Here is a 25,517-nt window from a genome sequence, read left to right on the forward strand (position 1 = left end):
TGTATAATGAACTGCAAATATTAAATGAATTGTAAATAATGTAAAATACTCAGCTGAAAGGGTGGGTAATCCACTAAAACTGTAAAACTGCTATGCTAGCAGAATCCTTTCACTAAGATCCCAGTTTAGTAAACCATCTTGGGTCTGTGAGAGTTCTTGGTAGTAATTTTTGAAGTTAAACATGTATTTTAATCCCTTAATCCTAAAATATGTTCCCTGTCTAATGCTGCCTATACCCAAAAAGCTTCTAGTAATTTAATTAAATTGTAATAAAGCATATAATAAAATTAATGAAATAAATATAAATTATATTAATGTATTTAATATAATAAAAACTTATGCGACTATGTAAAGGAACCTGTTACGATCAAGTATTAGCTTACTTTCACTTTTCCTCTGTTTTGCTTACCTAAATCCACAAATCCAATATCCACGTACAGTTTTGCACATAAAGATCCCAACAGGAAACCAAACATTGGGCCCAACATGGCTATTGTGTGCAAACATGCTGAAAATATAATGAAACAGATGCTAGTACATTTTAAAGGCTGAATGTTTTCTTCTGCAGAGGATGATCAACCTCTCACACTACATATTGCTCAGTTTACTTCATGTTGAGATTACCTACATACACAGGAACATCCTCTTCTTTAGCAAAATCATCAAGATAAGAGATGCCCAATGGTGTTATTGGTGTCTCACCAATTCCACGTAACATGTTTCCCAGTAAAATGTATATCCACATATATGATGATGGTTCCTTCTCACAGCCTGTAGATGAGAGTTTACATCTTTGTAATAGAATAGTTGAATGGGAAATAGTGCCAAATCACAGGAAATTCAGCACATGAAATGATCATAGTTTAGTATTTAAGGTATTAACAGCATTTTCCTATGGAAGATTAATGGAAGGCCATCAACCTCATTAGACCTTTTAATATTTTAATAACACTTTCCTCCACCTCTACTGTATTTGATTTCTAAAAATACAGATAAGTATTACCCATCAGAACAAAAGCCCATGTAAAAAAGAAAGCAAATTGATATTGTCATAAATATATTACCTGGCATATAACATATATCTTTAATGTGAGAAGTTTGAGATGGTTTCTGGGGCACAGCTTGGCTCTTCCTCTACCTATATCCCATGCAAAGCAACAGGTAAACCAGCTGTATACCATATTATAAGCAAGATCATAGAAATCTCCATTTATTTCCAGTTAACTCTGTGCTGTTACATGTCCTGTCATGCTATCTCTTCCACCTCCCCAATTCCAGGTCCTGGGTGATTTAATCCCTTCAAACACAGTCTCAGCATCCCCTTCAGTGTTAGAGTGATTTTGTTGTCATTTGAAAGTGTGAACACAGGAAACTGGGGATCTGGATCCTTATAATTTGTGTTTGCTGGATGTTTCTTCTCCAAATGAGATGCACAAACTGCATATAAGTGTTGGTAATGTTCTCAGACAGCTAGATATTGAAGTTAGAAATCTAATTAAGCATCTTGCATGGGGCAATGACTTACTCCACTTGCAACCAAGGATAAAATCAGCTCCTGTATTTGTACTCACACTTACAGTTCCTTACCTGATTGGGAGACTTCCAGCAAAGTTTCATTCACATCTTGATGTTGGGAACAGGGATTTATGCTTGAAGTTAAGTTGGCTGAAGAAGCTGTATGTGATGTTGTCTCATACTTATAACTGAAAACACACAATAGTAGATTTAGAAGCAGTGTTCACTACTGAAATACTAACATAGTAGGGCAGGAACCTACTTGATTGCTGTTTCCCTAAAAAAGAAATGTATCTTTGTTTAAATAGCAATACAAAGTACTACTGAAGGAGCAAAAAAGATTATTTAGGCACATTTTGGAAGACCAAAACACTGAAATGAAGAACAAATAAAAGATAGAAACATCTGTCTAAAAGACATAACATTTTAATCTGGAAAATTCAAAAGGGCTAATTCATATAGGATTGAACTTTTGGTGTCAAAATTTAGGGTCAGGTCCAAGTGAGTTCCCTATGCTGACCCCACAGTCAAGGAGAAAAAGAAGAATCTCATGAGTGTGAGTGTAAGTCCCCCTTTTCATCTTAGATATATATTTTGGGGTAGTGGGAGAGGAGTGAGAAGTCATCCTCAGGCGGTACCTGTTTGCCTGATATTTGGCACTGGCTTTAGAAAGAGCTGTTATATAGTAGCGGGTGGATAAAGTTGGTGGCTAAAAGACACTCTTTAGCTGTATTTACAGGGAGCAGGGCAATGCTGTGGGCAGGCAGCTGAGAAGCTCAGGTGCTGGAAGATGTTCAGCTGCTTTAGCGTGATTCTTTTCCCAGATATGAGCCCTGCTGTGGTGCAAAGTACAATTAGCTTAGGCAGAACAACATGGTAAAGCATACATTCTGCTTCTAGGAACTGGGCTGGCTCTGTTAGACCAGACAGGCTTATTTTTCAGGTTGGAACAAAGAGTATTCATCAGAAGATACAGCGCAGAACAGTTTCCCCGTAAAAATTCAAGCCCATGTTCATGAGAAACTGTATGAGTTGCCCAGTGTAGATGGCCAAGATACATAGTTTGGCTTAAGCAGTGGAAAATAGAAATCTGATGTTAGTACAAGATCCACTATCATGATAAAAAGCATTCCTCAGTTTTCTTTTTACAGTAGTATACCTAAAATTATTCTAATACATTTAAGAGAGACACAGAAATATGTCTTGCTCTATATGCTATCACCGTATTAAATCTACAGCTAGAAACATTGTTGCATACAGGCAACATGCAGTAGTTCTCTGAGCCTGGAGAAGATGAATAAAAATTAGCTTAACCAGCCATGGAAAATCAGTTCAATCAGTCATGTGCATTTGGAACAGGAAAAACCTTTGGACCAGTTCTACCAGCACTGATCCATCTGCAGGTTCTGTGTGAAGCTGAGAGGCTGCTTTGTGTGAGGAGCAGCTGTTTGCCACAGGAGAGAAAAATGTGTCATCTTACACAACAAGGCTTTGGTTTCTTCTTTCAAGAACCATGATTTCTTCTAATGAGCAACCCTGTGGGTTGGTTTCTTCACTGAGTAGGCTCTGAATCCCTGATTTTACATGAGATTTACCTGTTACTATAAATAATTTTTCAGGTAAAGATGTCACTCAATATGAAGTTACCCACTCAGAGTTTTGAGATCCTATTCAAAACAGCACAAACTTATTCTGGAAATCATATAGGTGGATTCTATATTCCTCATAATTTTACTGTGGTTCACAATGGTTTGACTTTCCTGCCTACATGATCCTGACATCTCTATTAGCAACCAATGATGCCACATTCTTAGGTTAACATTGATTTTCCCAATAAGGTGTTCTTACAGTTTGTCATTTAGGAGGAATATATATTTCATTAAAGCAATATCACCAGCATAGTAGCATGGTTAAAGATTTTCAAAGAACAATATATTTTGTTTTAAACTTGAATTTTCTTAAGATTTTCATAGGTGTTTCCTTCTGAAAAAGTAAGTTCTAATGATTTTGTAAAATCATTTCCTTCTTTGCCTTTTTTCTGAACAAGCCTTACTGAAAACTAAAGCATTGTGATTTTCCTATTTTTTCAAGAAATTGAACTTTTACTTCAAAAGAGTCATATTTTTACAACAAATTATCATGAACAGTGATATGTGTGTCAAGCGTGATTCGTTGCACATTGAGGTTAAGTTCTATAGGCGTTTGGAAATCTAAGACTTAACATACACCAAGTTGCATTCAAAATCCAGAAAGCAGTATCCAATTCCAATGTTAGGTTACCCAAATTAATCTTGATTAATACTTACTATCCCATGAAGAAATGAGGCATTGCTGTTAAAAGACTTCCCAAAGCCATAGTAAAACATCCAACAGCTATTACTTTGGGCCTATGAAGTTTAGCTCCAAAGTAGCTTACAAATGCAATCACCAGCAAGTTACCTGGAAGGTAATGTACCAAAATTAGTGCAAGATGCTGTGCCTTGTGTTTCTCTGAACAGTTTTCTGCATGTTATGGAATATCAATTACCTATCTCAAAGCTCCCGTCGATGAAACCAACAGTAGATGACGTCAGGTCAAACCTTCGTTCAATCTGAGTGATGGAACTTTTCATAATTGTACCAGACAATGTTTTACTCAAGTAGCTGAATGATAAAGCAGCGAGAAATGCCTGAGGAAAAATTAAGACAGAAAATGGGAGGTAGAGGCAAGGAAATTGGTCACAGAGGGATCAAATATGTTCAAAACTGTGTGGAGCAATCATCAGCATGGTATACATTTGTTACTCAAATTGCAGTGACAACGCTGTGTGTGAATTTTCATGTACCCTAATGTAACAGAGTGCCAGGGAGGTCTCTCAGCAATGTCTGCCCCTGGTCTGGAATTCCCTGGTGGAGGCGATTGGTGCTAGGTGCTGCCCTGAGAGCAGCTGCTTGCTTTAGGGTTCAGTTTGCAATAGCCATCATAATGACCGGAAAGCACTGTTCTTCCCTGCATTGCTGGCCAGAGGCTTTCCAGAGCAGAAATCCTATGGACTGTGGAACTTAAATTTGGCAAACAACTCACTGGGGATTACTTACCTTACTGACATCCTGAGGTTAAATTTATCAAAAAGCTGAGGCCTGGTCCTGCGTAGCCAAAATAGTGGGATTTCTAGATGTTGCAGACGTGTAAAATTTGCCAGAGGTAAAACACCTAATTAAGATAGATTTACTACTAGTCCAACCTCAAATTAATCTTAGCCTCAATTATCTTCTGCTTGGGCCACGTCACTTATTTTAGACAGTTCATAACTGGTTCTAACTCAAACATATAGATAGCCATGGCATCAAAACAAAGGATTTATGCACATTTTTATGATAACCCAGTATGTAGAAGGTGGTACAGACTGATTGTGTTCATCTCTCTCAGGTGATAGATTTTCAAATGTGTGGGTCATGGCTATATCTCCTGTATACTATATACCTCGTAAGGGAAAACTTAATATCCTTTATAATGTTATAGTTGCTTCCACCAACACACATTGTGGTTTTTGCAAATAAAGATGTATTTGATAAAAAGTTAAACTAAGTTTGCTTAAATATTATCCAACTATTTCAACATAGTCTAAAAAACAAATAGACATTGCTCACTGGGTAAAAGTTCCAATACAACACAATGTTGGGTAAGTAAACAAAAGTAAATATAGATTTAGACTTTGCAATACTGTCTACTGTAAGGAACGAAACCAACCCAGGATGTAAAAGCTTGAAAATTGGTATATTTATTCTCTTTTTGTCTAAGAATGAAGAGAAATATCTCACAAATGTGGGATTTGTCATGATATGTTTTGTATTTCCTGAGCCTCACTCGCAAAAACGTCTGTGTGAGCCACATTTCTTGCCTTATGCCAGCAGTGCTTTCAGGGATTTTGGCTGAAATCACAAACTGCTGATAATCAGGAAAACAGAAACAAAAATGACTTGGGTATTTTGTGTTTAAAAATGCAATCCCCAGGTAAATCACAAAACATTTAATAGGAAGGTGAGGGAGAATAAAAGTTTGTCTTTTATTACCTCCAAGGTACTGTGTCTATTAAACTTTAATTGCCGTAAAGTTAGACATAGATCCATGGTCATGCAGCATTGCACAGATACATGATGTCAGAGTTAGTCCTATAAGTCTCACAGAGAGATCAGATTCTATTTTTGCAGGCATATATGGGTGACAAATGTGAGTCATATAAAATAAAAAATATAACAACCTTTGCCTGATACTTGGGCCAAACTATTTTTGATATTTGAGAAGCTTGCAATTACCTATTTTTTTCCACTAATCTTTCATTTTACAGACCTTTTTATAGAGACAATTGTCTCTCTGATTGCAAATCCAGTGAACCTATGGAATTTAACCTGAGATGAAGTTGGCCGAAGAAGTGGTCAAAACATAAACCCAAACACATCATTGTCAAAAAAAATCTTGTCCTTGAGTATTTTCAGCTCAGCCAGAAGCAATAAATACCAAGGCTTTAACAAAAAAGCAAATTTCTCTCTAGTTTACTTGCTCTGTTCCATCAATTCTTCTTGTGCACTCCTGAAAGCTTGGATGCTTGTGGGAATCAGTGGACCATTTGACCTACAGCCCTGGATTAGATGAAAGTCCTGGAATATAATTTACTTCACCCTATTTTGGGTCTACAAGAATGGGTGGTGATAGCAACTTCCAGACAACAGCGAATAATACCACCTATTTTAGGATGCTTCAGATCTTCCACTGGAGGTTGCTACCTCTCTCCAGTGACCAAAAGCGTGATCTACCTATGAGTAACTTGAGAGTAAATATGTTAAATCAGGAATTTTTATTTTCTTTAGGACAAAGACAAGATCCAACCCTTCCCTGTACCTCCAGTGTGTATTCAGTTCCAGAAAAAAGAGGGAACAGGAACAAAGTAATCTGTCATGTCTTATCTTGAACAACATTTCTTAATATATGACAACAGTAATTTGTGGTGATATTGATAAGGCATCAAACCTTCAAGCCAGTGCAACAGGAAGTCTTCTTTTTGACTGGTAGATTTTTGTTTGCTTCATCATCCAAAAGCTGGACAGGTTCTGCTTCCTGATTTGAGTCATCAACATTGCTGGATTCAGTTTCCACTGTCATGGTTGATTTCTTTACTGAGTGATCTGAACCCAGGAGAAAACAATAATAAGTACAAAAGCAAATATGCCAAAATAGAGTTGCTTAAGGATCTTCCTCATGAAACTGTAGTTACAGGAAAATGCTGAGATGTTGAAACTGAATCTTTTCATTAGAAAGGGTTTAGCTTAATGACTTGGATGTTTCAAAGTGTATATTTGTTTAAATTTTGAAGTATCTTGTTTTGACATCTTTCTTTTCAAGTGAAATCATCTTCAAATCATCTTCACTCTCCCCACTGGTCCTCCTCACTCCCCACCCCCCCCACCCCCCCCCTTTTTTTTTTTCAGTCTAGTATGACTTTTAATGCTAAAAAGACAAATTCCACAAAAGACTAAGAGACAAAGTCTGTCCAAAAATAAACTAAAAAGGTCAACAAAGCATCAGTGCTGAAGCACAGGGAGTCCTAGTAAAGCTCTGAATTTGCAGGCCGTGTGGTTCCTAAACTCAGCCATCATTTTGGTAAGATCTCTGTAGTAACACTGTGCTAACTTATTCCTTCAGGCTGGCCTGTTGGAAACAATTCTTAATGACAAAAGAATTGACTGGTTTAGCTACCTGACCTCCTATAAGAAGATTATATGTTTTTTCTTATTGCAGTAGTATTCAAGGTATCCCTAATCTGCTTCTGTTTGCAGAGGCCTGTCTATATTCCCTGATGCATGAAATCATCTGCAACTCAGCAGTTCAGCAGAACGGCTCCAGTTCCCCTGAGAAGAGCACACCCTGTAGCCATAGAGGACAAATCTTTCTCCTTATTTGATATAACATATTTTTGTTATTGTTGAAGGCCTCGTTTCATGATTAAGTTGCATTTGATTTTATTGCAATGAATAGTACAATACTCAGTTTTTTAAAAACTATTTCTGAGGGATAAGTAAGCAATTAAAAAGAATACTTCAATGAAAAGCTGTAAGGGGAGTCAATGATCTATTTGGAAAGATAATTTAAAGAATGAAAACAGTTGCCCATTTGTGCAACTCCAACTAAAAGCAGAAGAGATTTCTGAAGGAAAATCCAGATGCCACTGCTGAGCCCCTCAGAAAAAATGGGTCACTTGAAACAAACCCTCTTCAGATCTGCAGATCCTGACACACAGGTCAGAAATATTGAAACTAATGATCCCAAGTCAGAAGTCAAAAATTATAGCTCACAGGAGCTTTCACAGTAGTCTCATTTGAGAAAAGGGTGAAAGGGGGAAATCTTACAATGAGAGTTTTTCCATGTTTGAACGGAGCTGAAAAAAGTTGGATGAACTTTTCCAATGCTGGAAAAAGTCATCTGCAATTGCAAATTGCTCTGCTACAGGCCTTATGTCAGACTAACACTTGTCAGAGCATTTGAAAGGTAGGCATTGCTCTAATGCACAATGGTGAAGAACATTTTTCTTCACTCACATGGAAGAGGGTTAATACCTAAGAAAGTTTAAGACAAATACATAAACAGAGATTTAAACAATTTAGGAGTTTCTTGGGCTTAATTTCATGAGTATGTCCTTAGGTACTACTGCTGGCATGAACAACTCCTTTCCTTTCCCACTGCTCATACCTGCTTCCCATACTCTTTACTCATGATAGTACCACTTCTTCTGTGGCTGTGTTGTAAGTCTGGGTCAGAACACAAATCTGGATGAAAAATAGCTTTTCGTTCCCCTTGGATCATTAGACAGATAGGAACAAGAAGTAGAGGAAAGGATTTCCTCAAGTTTGTACAACAACCAACAGAAATGCTTGTGAAATGAGATTCTTAGTGCTCAAGAAAAGATAGTACACAAATACTTTTGAGCATCTGGTCCTCTGAAATTTGTCTGTCCTGTGTAATCTGAAGAGATTAGCTTCTCCTTGTTATTATGATACATTAAGGATTACAATAAGATACTGGGGTAGCATGTCATTGAAGTTCACAGAATGAAGTGGCTTTTTTTAGAAGCTACAACATGACTTAGAATACGAATATAAGGAGAGAATGAGTGAAGGCAGAGAAACATGAAGATAGAAATAAGAGGCAAAATAGAGAAAAGAGAAAGGCAGTTAGGTATCCATACATGTAACTGAAGAAGTTTAGATATTAGCAGGCTATCCCAGAAAATGTTTCAGAGGAAGACTGTGAAAGCACAAGAAAATCAGATTTGAAAGTGCGAGCAGTTATGTATCAAAAAGCAGGTTAACCAGTTAGAGGCAAATAGTGAAAAAGACATCCAAAGGCAGAGGTTAGGGTACCAGGCAAGATAAAGGATGAAAGAAAGAGAAGAAAAATAAAGTAAAATTAATCTTCTGGGGGGCAAAAGCTGCTTGATGCACACAGAAAAGTGTGAAGGCAGCTAGAAGGTGGTAGTTAGTTGGCTCAGCACTTTCAGTCCTGAGCTCCTCCTGCAACCCAGGGGATGGACTCTCAGGCAAGAAAAGGGATGACCAGCTCCTGTCAGTGGTGAACAACACATGTTTTATCATTGCTTTGCAAAGGTGCTACTGAAGATGGTGGTACTTTTGCTGGGGAAGGGTGGGTTGAGGGGGAGGTAGCGAAAAGATGATGCAACTTGTGCTGGGGACATGATAGAGTGAGCTATGTACAAGGATCAACAGTTGGAGCTGCTGGCAGCATGTCCTCCCATCCTCAGTTGACCCTGACCTACGTGGAAATCTGGAGATAGAAGAGATCAGGGCTGGGGAAATGCCTTGCCACAATAAGATTAGAAAAAAAGATAAAAGGTCAATTCATAATTGATACCAACATGCATTAGCTGTTGAGCCTGATGGTTTCAACTATTGATGAAGTTGCTATTTTAGATTTGTTTCACTAGGGTTTTTTTCCATGTTTGATGAACCAATGATCTGGTTACAAACAAAGGAAAAGTATGAAGCTTTCTGCCCCAAATGTGTTCATTCAGTTATATGGCTTCTCTAAAACAATTACATTTTGCCTGCACAAACCATTCTGCTGTAATAATGACCTGAGGTAGTTGCATCAGCAGAAGAATGAGATCAGTCAAATAATGTATTGGCATTGTTTAGGTAGTCACTCAGCCTAAACAAAAATCACCCAACTTGCTTCCCCAAGGGTGAAAACAATCCTCTTCCCAAAAGCAGGCATAAGGAAAAAACTCCACCAAAACTGACAAGCCATACTGTGAGAATGAAAGCAAACACTCTTCCAGTTCACTTTTGCATCGTATCCTGGGAGCATTTGACAAACAGCTAGTTACACCTGTTTGGTCTTGTGCTCAGTACAGTCTCTTCTGAGAAACACTTTGGGTGGGGGAAGATCAAGGGTCTTAACTAATAATCAGTGTGGATCATTTGTGTTGGTGGGAGCTGAGAGCTTTCGCAGTGTCATGGGAAGCATGTGGCACCTTGCGAGTCCATTCCAGAGTACAGCAGCCAGCCTTGGAAAGGACGGTCTCAGACTTCTTCAGTGCTTCAGAGTGTATGACCTTATAGGGGCCATGGCCTAACCCTGTGCCTGTTAAGTAGATTTGTTCCTTAATGAACATTGAAGAAATCCAGTCTTGGTTTTCTACCCCTTAGTGATATGCAAATTATAATGAATAAGACCACCAGTTTAAACATTTTAGCATGAGTAACCAGTAATTAGTTTACAAAGGTCAAGAAAATAGTTTGCTACAGATTTTGTAGATTCTTATGAAAGAAAAATACAATGATGTTTGAGGAATTTTCGAATCCAACACAAGCACTGTAAGTCCTTCGGCTGTTTCTCACTGCAGTTGTACTCTCAGGGGCTATACTACCATCCAATAGACTATCATATCACAAATCAAGAGCCGGATTTCACTGAGTAGTTTATGGAACTGTACTGATTTACACTAATTGAAGTGCTAATCCAATTGTCTTATTGCTTTTAAAATACATTAAGGAATCATAAGACGACCTTTTAAGTTAATGTAATATGAAAAATTAATATCACAGTGCTGTGTAGGTCTAAACACTGCTTGCATTGCTCATGACATATGATGCTTACTGTTCAGAGACACACATACAAATGTATGATGCCATCATTAAAGCATTGACATTTACAACAGGAATGCTACTGGTGTTCTTGTCACAGGAAATGCAACTAGTACTACACAGGAAATGTTCATTAGCTGAAAACACTAAACGGCAACACGTTAACATTAAGACAAATGAATATCAAAGAGGTTCCTACCTAGGTTCTGTATCCACCACAACAGCAGTCATACTACCACACAAATGCTCAAGTCAGAGTATTCTCTCCTTAACAAGTCTGTGCTGGTACTTGGTGGAAGAATCATTAACTTCTACACAAACTATGGTTTAGGCAGTTTTAATCTTGTCTCCTCCCAGTTCTGCCCTCTGTTAAAGGTCCAAAAATGCATGTTTCTCCACAGTGGTCAAAAATTAGTTAGGTAGAAAATGTGCAAATGTGTTCCTTCTGTATACTCTCGTGAAACGCTTTGTTTCCTGAACATGTCAAGATTATAATAGTTCATACCTTCCTGGCATTTAAAAATGGCGTGTCCCTACTTTAGAAGTGTTCCTGGTTGCTGATAGCTAAAACATATTTTGGTATGAAGTTTTATTTTCATAGTCTATGGCTAAAGTCCGTTCAGCTAAGATCTCCTAGAGCCAGCCAAGGACTTGTAGGAAGATAAAATGTAATGCCTTGGGTATATTGAACAAACTGGGTGTTGAGGAAACACTCATGCTTAGAAGACTGTTCAGATTTGTAAGTCAGTGCTATTAACAGCACAGGCAAACCCAGTGTGAAAATATATTGGGGCTATGTGTACTTTGGAGTAGCCCTTTACCTACTTAAAACTCTAGTTCAAGGAAACCTGAACTGATTTCCTGAGAAGTATTTTATTGGATTGTGCCCTTGTTGTGGATTATGCCTGATTCCTGAGAGTGATTGTAGTTAAAAGAGAAGTCATTCTTAAAGCATGTGAACTATGACTACTGTCTGCCTGGGTGATACACCAAAATGTGCCGTTCCTTGTAGTTCGTGCACCCTTTCCTGCCATTTCTGTCACCGCGCCCATTCTTTCACTTGCTATGAACCATTACAGCCTACTTAATAATGCTGACCTTTGCATGATCTTAATTTAATTTTGCCTTCAATACTGTTATTGGTGGTACCTTGCACTGCTCATGGCTTTTCTGACTCTCAACCAGACAGTTCCTTTTAGGTTCCTAGAAAAAGAGGTATCATCATCAAGAAAATGGTAGCCAGTCCAAAGCTGTATGTCAGGGCAATTCAACTGCAAGTGTTAGTAAAATTATAAAATAGGAATGCAGGAGGAATCCAGATCACAAATTCAGTCTGCAAACTCAAAAGCGCCTTTTGTGAAAAGGCCTCAAGAACAGTAAGAATTGCATTCCCTCCTACTCCATCCACTTCTAAGGCTACTGCAAAAGATTGGTCTTCTGATACATAGGAACCTTCTTTTAATTTCCGGTCATGATCAAATTATATTCTGGTTTTGAATTGACAGTGTAACAGAATCATGGAATCAAAGAATGGTTTGAGTTGGACTTTAAAGATCATCTAGTTCCAACCCCCCTGCCATAGACAGGGACACCTTCCACTAGACCAGGTTTCTCAAATCCCCATCCAACCCGACCTTGATCAGTTCCAGGGAGGGGGCATCCACAACTTGCCTAGGCAACCTGTTCCAGTGTCTCACCACCTTCACAATAAAGAATTTCTTCCTTATAGCTAATCTAAATCTACCCTCTCACAGTTTAAAACCATTACCCCTCATCCTGTCCCTACACTTCCTGTAGGTCCATCTTCCCTGTAGCCCCCTTTAAATACTGGAAGGCTGTTATAAGGTCTCCCTGGGGCCTTCTCTTCTCCAGGCTGAACAATTCTCTCAGCTTGTCCTCATAAGGGAGGTGCTTCAGCCCCCTGATCTTCTTTGTGGCCCCCTCTGGACCCGCTCAAGCAGGTCCATGTCCTTCTTATGTTGGGGACCCCAGAGCTGGACACAGTACTCCAGGTGGGATCTCACAAGAGCAGAGTAGAGGGGGAGAATCACCTCCTTCGACCTGCTGGTCACACTTCTCTTGATGCAGCCCAGGGTACAGTTGGCTTTCTGGGCTGTGAGCGCACATTGCTGCCTCATAGCCAGTTTTTCATCCACCAACACCCCCAAGTCCTTCTCTGCAGGGCTGCTCTCAATCCACTCATCACCCAGCCCTTATTTATGCATGGGATTGTCCCAACCCACGTGCAGGACCTTGCACTTGGCCTTGTTGAACTTCATCATGTTTGCACAGACCCACTGCTCAAGCCTGTCAAGGTCCCTCTGGATGGCACATCCCTTCCCTACAGCATGTTAACTGCACCATACTGCTTGGTGTCGCTGGCAAACTTGCTGAGGGTGCACTCAGTCCCACTCTCCATGTCACCAACAAAGATGTTAAACAACACCGGTCCCAATACTGACCCCTGAGGAACGCCACTCATCACTGCTGTCCACTCAGAGATCAAATTATGTTCTGGTTTTGAACTGACAGGGTCCTTTATCTAGAAAAGCTTTTCCTCTCAATCTGATACTTAGGACTCGACCTTGATCATAAATGAAAAGAGCACAGTTTTTCAACCTGTTTTACTAGAAAAACAAGTTAATCATGTTTTAGAATTTCTTGAAAAATAGGCTCTCTTGATTCTGAAGCACATCTTTGGAGCCCTTGGCTACATTTTTTTCTATCTGGATCCATGCAATGCACATGGCTAAAAATGTATACAATATTCCAGCTGTAATCTCACCAGTGCCACATCTTGAAATATTAACTATTGCTTATCTCTAGGCTTGTCTGTTATGTTCTAAGATTACATATAGCATTTTCAGGAAAACATCTTTTTAAGGGTGGTTCCCGATTACCTACAATTAACAGGTACACTTACTGTCTTCTCAAAAGTTGTCAGCTAAGGAGCTCCTAACCTGGAGCAGAAATTCCTGTTATTAGCCAGTAAGAGTGCAGCTTTCTATTTAACATTGTATTCCACTCCTGTTTTGCCATTCTCAGGTTCATTCTTCTTTTTTCCCTCTATGATATCCAGACTCTCCTCTGTATAAACATTTCATCCAACTTTGTGCCTTGACTGCTATTTCAAAAAGTGAAGCTGGAATATCACACATAATATATTTAGAAATCTAATAACACTAATGAAAACTAAAGAGACAGACTAGTGCCTAGCTGAGAAACCTAAAATAGATGGGTCTTAACTGTTGGCTTTGTCAAAGTTTGGGATGCCTTCCAAAAGAAAGTAATCTTGGAGAAAATCTTAGAGAAAGTCTTAGAATCACAGCATAATTTAGACTGGAAGGAAACTCTGGAGCTCATCTGATCCAGTCCTCTGAACTAAAAGCAGAACCAACTTCAAAGTTTGTTGGTGCTGCTCAGGTCTCATCAAGTTGAGTTTTGGACAGAAATCTACAAGGAAGGATGTTCCACAGCCTCCCTTGGTACCTTGTCCAGTGTCTGACCACTTAAACTTGTATACGTAGATATGTATCTATGTGAAATTGGAATCTCCTTTGCTGTAACTTGTGTCTATTGCCTCTCATCTTTTTGCTGTGCATTGCCTGTGCACAGGGAAGAGTGTGGTGCTGTCTCCTGTATAAGTACCCATTAGATAGCTGAAGAAAGCAGTAAGATCCATCATTCAACTTGATTCAGTTTATCAATGTCTGTCTTGTTCTGGATAGCTTCAAACCAGACACAACATTCCAAATGTAGCCTGAAAAGTGGTGATCAGAGGGAAAGAACCGCTTTTCCAGATCTTCTGGTCTTTAATAACTGTAGCCTAATATGCATTTAGCCTTTAGGCTCAAAGGTGCAGTACAATGTTTAATTCACTGTCCACTAGGACCCAAAGGTCCTTTTGTGCAAAGCTGGTTTTTGTCTAGCTGACTCTCTTGACATATTTGGTGGATAGATTAATTCTATCTCAGGTGCAGGGCTTTACATTTTCCTTTGCTGAACTTTATGAGTTCCTGGCAGCCTGTTTCTCCATCCTCATCAAACCTCCTCTGTCATTCTGCCCTTCAGCACATAAACTGCTCCTTTCCTCAGTTTGGTGTCATACATGAACTTGCTGAGAGCACTTCCAGTCCTATTCTCCAAACCATTAATGAAATTGTTGACCATTTTCAGCCCCAGTATTGACTGCTGAGGAACATCACTAGCAACTGGCCACCAGCTGCTGGGCTTTGAACTGCTGGTCACAATTTCAGCTCTTCTAGTTTCCTACCCACCCTATAGTGGGTAGGCTATATCTCATCTGTTTGTCTACCAGGATAAGGGAGACTGTGCCAAAGGTCTTGCTAAAGTCCCAGGAAATAACATGTACTGCTCTGTGCTCGTCCACCAGACCAGTCATCCCATTGTAGAAGGCAACCAGCTTGGTCAGACCTTGATTTGCCCTTGATAAATCCATGCTGGTTGTTCCCAATCACCAGTCTATTTTGTGCCTAATAGTGGCTTAAAGGATAACTTGTTTGATAATCTTCCATAAACCTCTCTTGTTTTTTTATTAATTCCTTTTATTTGTAACTTTTTGTGCAGAACTGTTTTAAGTTTTCCATGACTAAGTGATCAATAACATGGTCAAGAAGGGCTTCACTCATTGTTTCAGAGAAAAACCATGATGTTACATTATGATTACATCCATCAGATTTAGGTCTGAATTAAAAAAACCCAACACCGCTGACCCCTGCAATTTCCCTGAAAGAGTCAAGCATAACCTCGCTGTCAGGTGATCATGTACTTAGTATTAGCTACATGCAAGAGGTTGAAATTCATGGTCCTACAACAGATGTGGGCCTCTTCTCAGAGGTGGGGATTCTTCATATTCTGCTGTGGTATAAAGCATCAACCATCCATTTCCAACAGGTTTCATATACTATGATTGACATTTTCTAGTCACAAGATAGGTATCTTGGCCCTTGTTTATTGACCTTTATTACAGAAGCCACACCCTACTTCTGCAAATCTGTGTGGTTACAGATGTTCCACCAAGGGCACATACACACAAACATCCGTGTCCTTGTTCTTCTTCAAAGATGTGTCACAAGTTCCGTTATTATGCTCTGACTATGTTAGGATAAGTATTCCCTCTTGTTTTACAGTGTTTTTGATGGAGCCTTGCATTCCCAAGGTTTCATTTTCAGGTTGTCTTCAGACGTACTAGCAGACCTACGCAAGGGGTTTTTGCCTTTTGATCCTAAAAATATGAAAAAGGCATGGAGCTAAATGTACTCTGTAATTTGGAAGTAGTAGAACCTGTAGAAAAAAATGCCACTTTCTTTGTCAGACAGTAAAAGGGAAAACAGTATTCTTTTGGTTTCCTCATGCTAACATATGAATACATAACAATTTCTCCCCAGTTTTTTCTAGTCCTTTATATACCATTAATTTATAAGTTCTCAGGAATTAAACTATCTTTTATACTTTGCTTTCTGTATGGCTGAGAAGAATTTTTCCATATTCAGACTGCCATTGTCCAAGCTGTCTGTAGAAGCATTCAAAGTCGACTTCCTGAACCAAGAACTGTTGACCCAAAGTGCCAGAATGGGAAAAGGGAAACTACTGAAGTCAAATCAAAGACTGGTCTCACATCTGAAAAAAAGATATATCTCACCCTTGCTTTCATTCAAGCCTTCCCACATGACTGTAACTTATGGGAAAAAATTGGATTATGATAGTAAAAGTCCCCTTAATAACAACACTGAGATATCAGTAATTGCTGATTACTCCTGAGGAAAAAAACCCAATCTTTACAAACACCACTCTTAAGAATCACCTTTACCGCAGGAGCTGGTTGCAGACTCCTCCAGGCAGAGGGTGGCAGCAGACTCCCACCAGAAGAAGTGGCTGCCAAGGCATCAACTTGCAAGGGGTGAGCCAGCAGTAGCAGGGAGCAGTCGGCCAGGCAGAGGCCAACTGCAACAGACAGCTTTGATTAGAGCCCTTTTTATTCTCGGGACACTAATCCCTAAATAAAGAAAATCAATGTATTTTTAAATTTAACTCTTAGTTAACAAAATGAGTAAAAGAGATGGTGTACATCTAAGCAAATGTTAAGCTACTACAGGAATCCTGAGAATGTGAAAAAACTTTACAATAATGGAAAAGATTTCTTGGTGCTCCTGTTTCAATGCATCTAGTTTCAGCTTGTTGCTGCACAGCTAACAAAAAGAAAAGCATGCTGACAAGCTGATTTGGTGTCGCCGTCTTAACTAGTATCTGGGACTTGTTCCTTCCACCGCTCAGTGGAGCTTTTGTCTTTTATAAGAACTCATTGATAATTTTGACATTGATTTCCGTCATGTATCTATCTAGGGAAAAGTAGACCAGGATGTGCTGTTTTAATGATATTTCTTATTTTTCTATTTAAAATAGAAAGGGTAGTCTTTAATGCTGATTGTAGAGCTTCTCTTTGCATTGAGTCTTAATCAGCAGCTTGGTTTGGAGTTGTTATTGTAGACACAGAATTGAAGGTGTGCAAGTCACTGGCAGGTGGCAGTACTTAGGCCTTTGTAGGAGCTAGTCCACATTTGTGCTGCATCATAGCATAACAATGAAAAACATACATGCTTTAGGTGAAGTCCCCAGGGCAAAACCCCCATCTCCTTCAAATGGTCTGGAATACTACCAGAGATATAAGGACTGAAAAAAATATTATGGTTCAAGTAATTGAATATCTGGCATTATATACAACACAACTTCACTAAGCTGTTCATCCGCCTTGTTACACTAGAGCAGATCTTTTACAAGAATGGTCAAGTCTTGATTTAAAGACTACACATGACAGAAAAATCTATAATATCCCAAAGACAGTTGTTCTAGTGAAAAAAAATGCTATCTTATTTCTAATGCAGTTTTGTCCTTTTGATTTCCAGGCACTGGAACATAGTCTACCTTTGGCTGCAGAATTAATTAAACAGATTTTTGCTGACTACATAGCACTTTCATAGGGGTTGTTTCTAAACCAGTCCCCATTTCTCAGCATTTTCTTTTAGAAGCGCCAACATCACAGGATCAAGGAGAGGGTTCTGGTTATCACCGTGTACAACAACCTTTCAAAGTTATCTTGCTCAACAGCCATGAGAGAAAGATTCCTGACCTGGTGACCATTAAGCCATGAGTACGTGCTCCACTTGCTCTTCACTAAATCCTTTCCTTATTTACTCTCTTCAAAATTCAATGAACTATTAATTTGTGACGAGCTGTTGGTTAACCATCCTCCTAAAGATATTAACCACATGTTGCTTAAGTAAGGTTATTTTAATGAGCACTCTAAATCACCATTAAAGGACCCCACCTTTAAATTGCTCTCTTCATTTTTATACCAACTCTGGACATTCTTTCTTCCCGAGGTTGATTAGCACTGGATGAAGGACTGCCTCATGCAGTACTTGCTTAGTGATACTCCAGGGTACAAGAAGAGATAACCAGACTGAGTCAGACCTATGACCCCTCTAGCCCAAAGGCTCTTGCTGACAGGGGCTGCTCTACAACAGGAGACATGTTGGTAGCTGGGGGACAACCCAGTGCAGGTTGTACACCCAACACCTGATCAGTGTCAGCAGAGCCAAGGCAGCAACAGCCACTGGTCCCAACCTCATGCCAGTGATAATTAGACAAAGAAAAGTTAAGAAGTCAGGCCCTAGGACAATCCCCCAAAACCAGACAATAATTCAGGGACAGGGCTCAGCACATGCGAACCTCCAAAATGGCTCAGATCAGGACTGCATGTGCAGGCTGGAGCTGAAATGGGGCTCTGGGTGTCATGGGCAGAGGTGGAGGTGGCTTTCAAGGGGGGCAGGTCAGGGCCACCTCCCGTATGTGCCAATTAGGGTCCTTGCTATAAGATGAAAATACATGAATAACATTTTTACATGGCATACAGCTCATGGGTACTTCTTAGCAAGGTTATGAGTCCCACTCTGGACTCAAAGGCTGACATCAATGGTTGGGAAATCTCTTCAGACAACTCTTTTAACAGTCTCACCTTTGAAAATGAAAGGCATTTGCTTCTTTGCTGTCTCTCAATTGTGGTTTAATATCTCTAATTCTAAAAAGAAAAGAAAAAATCCAAATTTGTTGACCTTTGTGAGACATTACCAGTTGCAAATTTAGTTTAAGATGAAGAATTCTGGTAGGAAGAAACCAGTAGGTCCAAATCCCCTAGTGCTGAGACCATTTGTTCATCTATTGTAACAAATCCAGAATATGTATCTCTAGTCAGACACTCATCCAGGCATCCATGTAACTACTTGAAATATTAAAATAAAGTAGCAGACTTGAAAGTGTTTCAAAGTGGTAATGGAGTATATCTACTTGGTAACTTACAGTATTATCATTACCAAAGGGTGAGGAAAAGAGTGCTAATTTTTAAACCATAATGAAAGTAAGACTTACTGAAACAAATATTTTTATAGCATTCCTCTTCCTTCCATCTGTAAAGAAAATGGGGTATGGAAGGAAAGCTCATGCTTTAAAAGTTCACTAAGTACAGGCTTACATACATAAGCTTAGGTGATAACCGAAAAAGTTGGGTTTTTTCCTATTTCTTTATGAATTAGAGTAGGATATATTTATTTCTCTTAAATTGTTGTTTTGTCCTGTAAGCCAAGGAATTTTCCTGTCCATCTTGCGGCTGGCATGTGCAGAAATGCCTCTGTGATAGCTTCAGCATTGCTGAGCACCAGTGTCCCTGCCATAAACCCTGATGGGACTGATTTGCAAATCAGGAATCATCCCCATTTATTTGACACACATACAGCATGAAGCATTGAATGAAATGCAGATATCCCTTGTTTTTTATCCCACTGTGTACTTAAGTTGGGTTGTCCCTTTCTCTCACTGGATCTGACAGCTCATTGCTATTAAAAGTGCTGTCCCAAAGAGGCTATGGAAGGCTCCAAGCATCTCTCTTACTCCTGGATGCTGATGCGGTTTGGCATTTTTGGCTGTTTTTATGATGATGTAGTATGAATGAGACCTGAGACTAGAATGCCAATCTTTGTGATTCACCCTAGCCCTAATGCTAGTCATTCACCCTTGCCATAATGCTAGTCCCCTATTCACAAACCTTCTAATAATTTTGTTTGTTTAGTTCCATATCCAGTTATATAAGGCAAAGTGAACAGCCACAGCTCTCCAGTACCCCATTGCCTATAGCCTTCGACACTCACATGGGAGGATGGAGAGCTGTGACAGGGGACCAGGTCTCCCATATTCCAGGTCACTGCTTAAACACTCACCCATGTGGTAAATGGTGGGTAACATTGGTCCTTCCTCTGACAACTGCATTTTCTCAAGTGATAGCCTTAAATCCTTACCTTCTTCAGATATTTGTTGCTTAAGCAACATCTTTCTTCTTGGTATTCCTATTGAACAGATTAGGTAGTTTTCTAATGACACACAGTAAACATTTATCTTTGATAAAGCTCAGTAAATCCCATTTTTATACATCTGCCCCTCCTCATGCATCCCACAGGAGAGGTTTCACATCTGCCTCTGACCTGCCAGCTCAGCTAGGCAGCAGGGTACCTACGGTCACTGCTAAGATGCAAGTGATGTGATACGACATTTTTTGCCAATATTATGGTGACGGGAGACCCTGCCTTTCATCATGAGTTCTAAAATTCTAGTTGCTTTAAAGGACATCATTTGAAGTCGTGCTGTCACTGCTTTTTCAGTGCAAGCATTCTTGAGATTTTGTTCCATGTTAAACAGCTCTCTATTGTAGTCCTCACCCCAAATTTAATACCATATATTGACAAACTGCAAAAATTATATATAAAGGGATACTATGATACATGTCTTAGTTTCAGCTAGCAAATACAATAAATTAAAAGGAAAAGACCCAAATCACCTGGTCTTTGAATGCATTTTATTGTTCCCAAGCTGTCTTGTCACAGCTTTTAAAAAGATAAATCATGTGTATCTTGTATCATGGTGTTATTACATTGTATAAAATGCATGGAATTATTCAGTACACTGAGTACTAGCAAGTAGCAAGAAACTACTGGAAACTTAAAAAATCTCTATTTTTATTCCAGTTTCCTTTGGATGATACTCTTGTGGTCTCTTTGACTGCAATGACAACTTTTATTGCTGTTACTGTTGTGCTATAACAGAGCTACTTGAAAAAGAATCCCTAACCACAACATTTGATGTCCTAAGTGTTATGGGTTGAATTCATGAGATGCCCAGAGCCTGTAGCTGATTTGTCCTTCCAGCAAACCGCCTTCCTCCTGCCTCGTGCCACAGTGCTTACAAGGTCAAGCTACATGCAGAATATCCCTGCACCTTCCAGGTTGCCAAGTCAGGTTTTGTGTTCTAGCTCCTCTCGGGCTGGTACCATGGTGGAGAGAGCTACATTGCAGCCTCCCCATTATCCCTCACACACAGAAGGAAAGCAAGGAACAGCAGCAGCTGTTGCAAGGACGCATGGAGCTTACAGGCAGCCATAAAACCAGCTTCTCAGTGAGGCAGCAAGCTGCACCTCCCCAGCCATAAAAAACCCCTTCACCTGAGTGGCATTGACTCAGCAGGACAAATGGTGAGCAGTGTTTTTAGAGTCTTACATGTGCTAAAATGGTTGTCTTTGCTTTTGTTGTTTACACTGAAAATTAAATGAAGGTGAATGTTTTCAGGGTGGATACTAAGATACCCCTTCACTGATGATGAATTTTTGCCTGGAACACCACTCACTGGGTAAAGTCATGGTGGAGATCTCAGTCTTCCTAAAGTCTAGTCTCCTTTTCTGGCCAGTAAGTTGTCTGAATTAAATGGTCACTATTGACAAAATTATCTTTCCTGCTCTTTGTCCCACAGGTGTCTCTTTCCCCGTTGTCTGAGAGGGTCTTGTCTTGTGGAGAAGACCTTTTCCGAAGGACCCAAAGGACAGCAACACTGAAGAAAGTGGACACCGTGCCCAACACCAAAGTCAGCCCCAGGTACACATACCTGAGAGAGAAATGATTGATCAGAGCCTATTTCAAAGGCAACATACGACTAGAAGACATCAAGGACATATTCATATTTTCATGTTGTAAGGCTGAGTATAAAAGCTCTTCAAGCAAGCTGATGACCCTGGAGATGAGAGTTTGCCAGCTCACCCAGGTCAGGTATTGTGTGGTCTGTGGCCAAGAAACATCCCAGGCATTGACTGACCTCCTCCACCCCAATCTGCTTCAGTGAGAATAGAACTAATATTTCTAGGGCAATTAATCTATATTTTGGTTGCCTCATAAACAGCACCAGTGATACCGAGACTATTGATGGTATTTTTGCTTTACAGGCCTAATGAGAGTAACAGCAACAGCAACAGCAGCAACAATAACAACATTAAGCTTTATTAGTAATGAGTCCCAACTGAGCTTTTGTTCTTTTCTTCAAATTTTCAAAACAAGATGTACCCTCCCCTTATGTTTTTTCTCAGAGGTGGGGGGAAGGGCAAAATGTTTTTTTCATTTTCCTTTTCTCCATTTCTGGTAATGCCTTTCATGAATGCAGTTCAGATAAATATTCTCCTCCAGCAATAAATTGATAAATACAACCCTGCGCTTAAGTCTCTAGATAAGCCAAGAGTGCTTTGTGGCACTCTCCCCTTCCTTTTTGTGGTCCAGCTCCAACATGGAGCAATGATGAGGTTAAATAGCCCTTTTACTTGTTTACTTATTTATTTACACACACACACACTGTCACAGTAGAGTTGTTAAAAAATGGGGGAAGTTTTAGCATAAAGTTTTATCTGAACCTTTTTTGGGCAAAAAAATCAAGTGACTTAAATATTTCCAGCTGATATTGAAATGACACCCCACCCCCCCCTCCAGAGACTAAATCGAAAGAGAATGCTAAAACCTGAGCATTATTGTTAATATTGCCAGTCAGACTCTTTCATTTGGCATCAAATCTTTCACTCAAAATTTCTGATAGAAATTCTTCTATCAGTACAAGGTGTAGATGTACTTAAAGAACACAAGTTAAAGAATGAATGGAGAAGAGCTGTTACCTGAGGGCATTGGAGTCATAGAGTCTGCACGCTCCTCTTCCTCCACATCTTTTGCTTCCCCATTTCAGGCAAGTGGTATCTATGGCCACTCCAAAATACACTGGGGCTGGAATTCCCGCTGGGTGTATTGAACAAATAAATAGAGGCAAGAAGGTTACCAGTTCTGATCTAGACACATGTTCATGTAGAATATTAAATAATACATTCGAACAGCAATGACACTTCCACACTGTTTGCTGGATTGAAAAGTTGTGCCTTGTGTTGTCCAGGCACACACACCACACTTTCCTCCCTGTGGGGAATCGGGGTGGGGAGGAAATGCAGCTGAACATCAAAAAGCCAGTGGAAGTCAGCGGAAAGAGGGTTGGCCATGGCTTGGTTTCCTTGCCCTGCAGGACCCCTTTGGGGAAAAAAAAAAAAAAAAAAAAAAAAAAGGAGCTACTTCTCCTTTCTTGAGAGCGATGAAAGCTGTTCCCTGTTCAGCTTGGGGGTGGGGGGTGTCCTGTGTGTTGGTTGGTGGCGGGGTGAGAAAAGAGAGAGACAGCAGGGCTTGGAGTCTGCAGTGGGGCTACAACTATCCTGACATCCTACTCTGGCAGGGGCAGACCTACTGCAGTGCTTGTGTGTTGCAGAAAGGAAAAACCTTTCTTCAGGTACTAATGGGGTCATTGTGGACTCTGTGCAACCTGGGGAACCATCCATGGTTGCTGGAGAAGACAGTAAGCTTGGAGGGAAAATCCTGGCCTGCAAAGATGTGAGAAAGCAGCCAAAAGCTTGTTTTTGATGACATTTCCTCTGCCTCAGCCAGCTCTTCTAAGTCTGCTCTAATTTAAAAAGTGACTTGCTTCTTACAAATTATTACCTTTTCTATGAAGACTTAGAGGATTTTAGAGTTTCCAGTTCATTGTCATCTCATAGTACACTTGATTTTAGAGGAAATTTATAGGTGGCTTTACCACAAGGCTGCAGTTAACCCTGCCCTCAGGCACACCTGTACTTAGATTAATTCCCTTAGAAACTAATAAAAATATGCCTGAAAAAGATCACAAAATCTGAGCCATAGGTCTTCTATTATGCTTGTTGTTGAATAAGGAGAGACAAGTAATTTTATGATAGCTTCATAGTCCAAAGGATCACTTGTCACCTCTATAGGCATTAACCATGTATATTTTTATTATACCTAAGACACAGTTATATGATTTATGAAACACAAAGGTGGTTCCTTTTTCCAACACTTTTCCTAGGTTTTTTTTTTAAAATCATGTAATATTAACTTGTCGGTTAGACATCGTTCTTTCCAACAATCAAAGTTTAATTCTAGGATAGAGGATTAGTGAGGAGTATACTAAAATAGACCCAAGAGTACAACTGGACTTACCAAGTACTCTTATTGCCAGGGTATAGATACCAAGTGCAAATGACTTTAAGTGTGGTTTAATGCATCTGAAAACAAAAACATGGTGTTAAATAGAAATAAAGAATTGACTGTGGATAATTTAAACACAAACAAAAAGTAAGAGGAAGGAAAAAAATGTGACTTTTTTCTCCCTACTAACACTGACTTTAACAGAATTACAGAAATATGTAAATAATGTGATAAAATCAGAACAGTATCTAGGAATTCTGAACATTTATATTCAATATCATATTTTAAGAAGGTGTTGAATTTTCAGATAATACCAGCACTTAGGAGTTACTAATGCAGGACAAGAAAATTGGTTGTGAAATCATTCATCATTGGATAGTCTTATTTAGTTAAGCATTCTCTGAAATTGTGGATTATGACCCAGGCTAGTACAAGGTATTTAGGCACTCAATTCTCATTGCAGTATATATCTAGGATCAGGATCACAGCTCCTGTAAAGGTAAATCCTTCAAGCTATTCTCTGATAGAACAGACCACTTGCATTTGGATTTTCCTGAGCTTGCAGCAGGAGCCCAGCACAGACATCAGTCCTTACGGCTTCAGATCAGCCCTGCTCCAGCCTTGAGTCATCGTCCTGGCTCTTCTAGGAGGGTGGAGGTGGTGGGCAGGAGAACAGTTGCCTTTCACATCCATGCTAGCAGCAGTGTGCATATGGAACCACTCAGATTAGTAGGACTCATCTGCTGCTAACCTCATCAGCAGCCCAAGTGTGCTGTTTCACCCAATATGTATCAGACTGCCTATTACAATACCTAATCCAGAAAAAACCCGAGTACATGCTTTACTTTTAGCATGTGAGAAGTCCCAGTCACATGATTAAGCTGGGACATGGTTGATACTCGGGGTGAGTAACACATTATTATCATTATGGTAATTAATAAAACTCCCTATTGTCACAGTCATTCTATTCAAATTAACAAGAAAAAAAAATGGGCTGAAATTCAGTTCTCTCTATGGATAAGCATAGCACTTTGGAGGTCCAGTCTATGTGTTCTGAACTAGGATGGACTCAGTTTCTGCAGAAATTCATCTAATTAGGAATACCTTTAAAAAATAACAAAGATATTGCAAAACTAGCTTATTTTGTTCCCCACCAGTGATGTTTTATTATTTCCCAGTGTACAGAGCAGCATCAAGAACCCGTACTGTAAATGATATTCGGATCATCTTCCCTTAATTTAGTGAAAATGGAAAAGGATGTGAAGGATATATATGGAAAGCAACACCAAAGTACCATGGTCAAAATATCGTTGTGTCCATCTCATTTTGTAATCTGAGCAGTTTATTCTCTAATACCCTGATCATGGATTATTATCATACAGTCTGTTATACTGTGGCTTATACAGGCACTGACATCTAGGCAGGCATGAACGTAGTATCATTTTGAGT

At 39.5% G+C, this 25,517-nt stretch overlaps 1 protein-coding gene across 2 annotated transcripts in view; it reads right to left on the reverse strand.

The window, feature by feature from the left end:
* LOC141944611 (solute carrier organic anion transporter family member 1C1-like) overlaps positions 1-23,099 on the reverse strand; it is a 39,048-nt gene extending 15,949 nt beyond the window's left edge. The window contains exons 1-7 of one of the 2 annotated variants that reach the window (XM_074871465.1): positions 22,703-23,099; positions 6,524-6,678; positions 4,043-4,184; positions 3,822-3,954; positions 1,588-1,703; positions 625-771; positions 410-508 (exon numbers count right to left, since the gene is read on the reverse strand). In XM_074871465.1, coding sequence (XP_074727566.1) covers positions 410-508; positions 625-771; positions 1,588-1,703; positions 3,822-3,954; positions 4,043-4,184; positions 6,524-6,678; positions 22,703-22,721 — 811 coding nt within the window. In that variant the 5' untranslated portion in view covers positions 22,722-23,099. Of the gene's footprint in view, positions 1-409; positions 509-624; positions 772-1,587; positions 1,704-3,821; positions 3,955-4,042; positions 4,185-6,523; positions 6,679-10,852; positions 10,920-22,702 lie in introns of those variants that run through there. The other variant, XM_074871466.1, reaches the window with a different exon arrangement.
* Between the last annotated feature and the right edge of the window lie 2,418 nt (positions 23,100-25,517).

The sequence above is a fragment of the Strix uralensis genome, chromosome 5 (assembly GCF_047716275.1).
Source record: "Strix uralensis isolate ZFMK-TIS-50842 chromosome 5, bStrUra1, whole genome shotgun sequence".
Taxonomy (NCBI): domain Eukaryota; kingdom Metazoa; phylum Chordata; class Aves; order Strigiformes; family Strigidae; genus Strix; species Strix uralensis.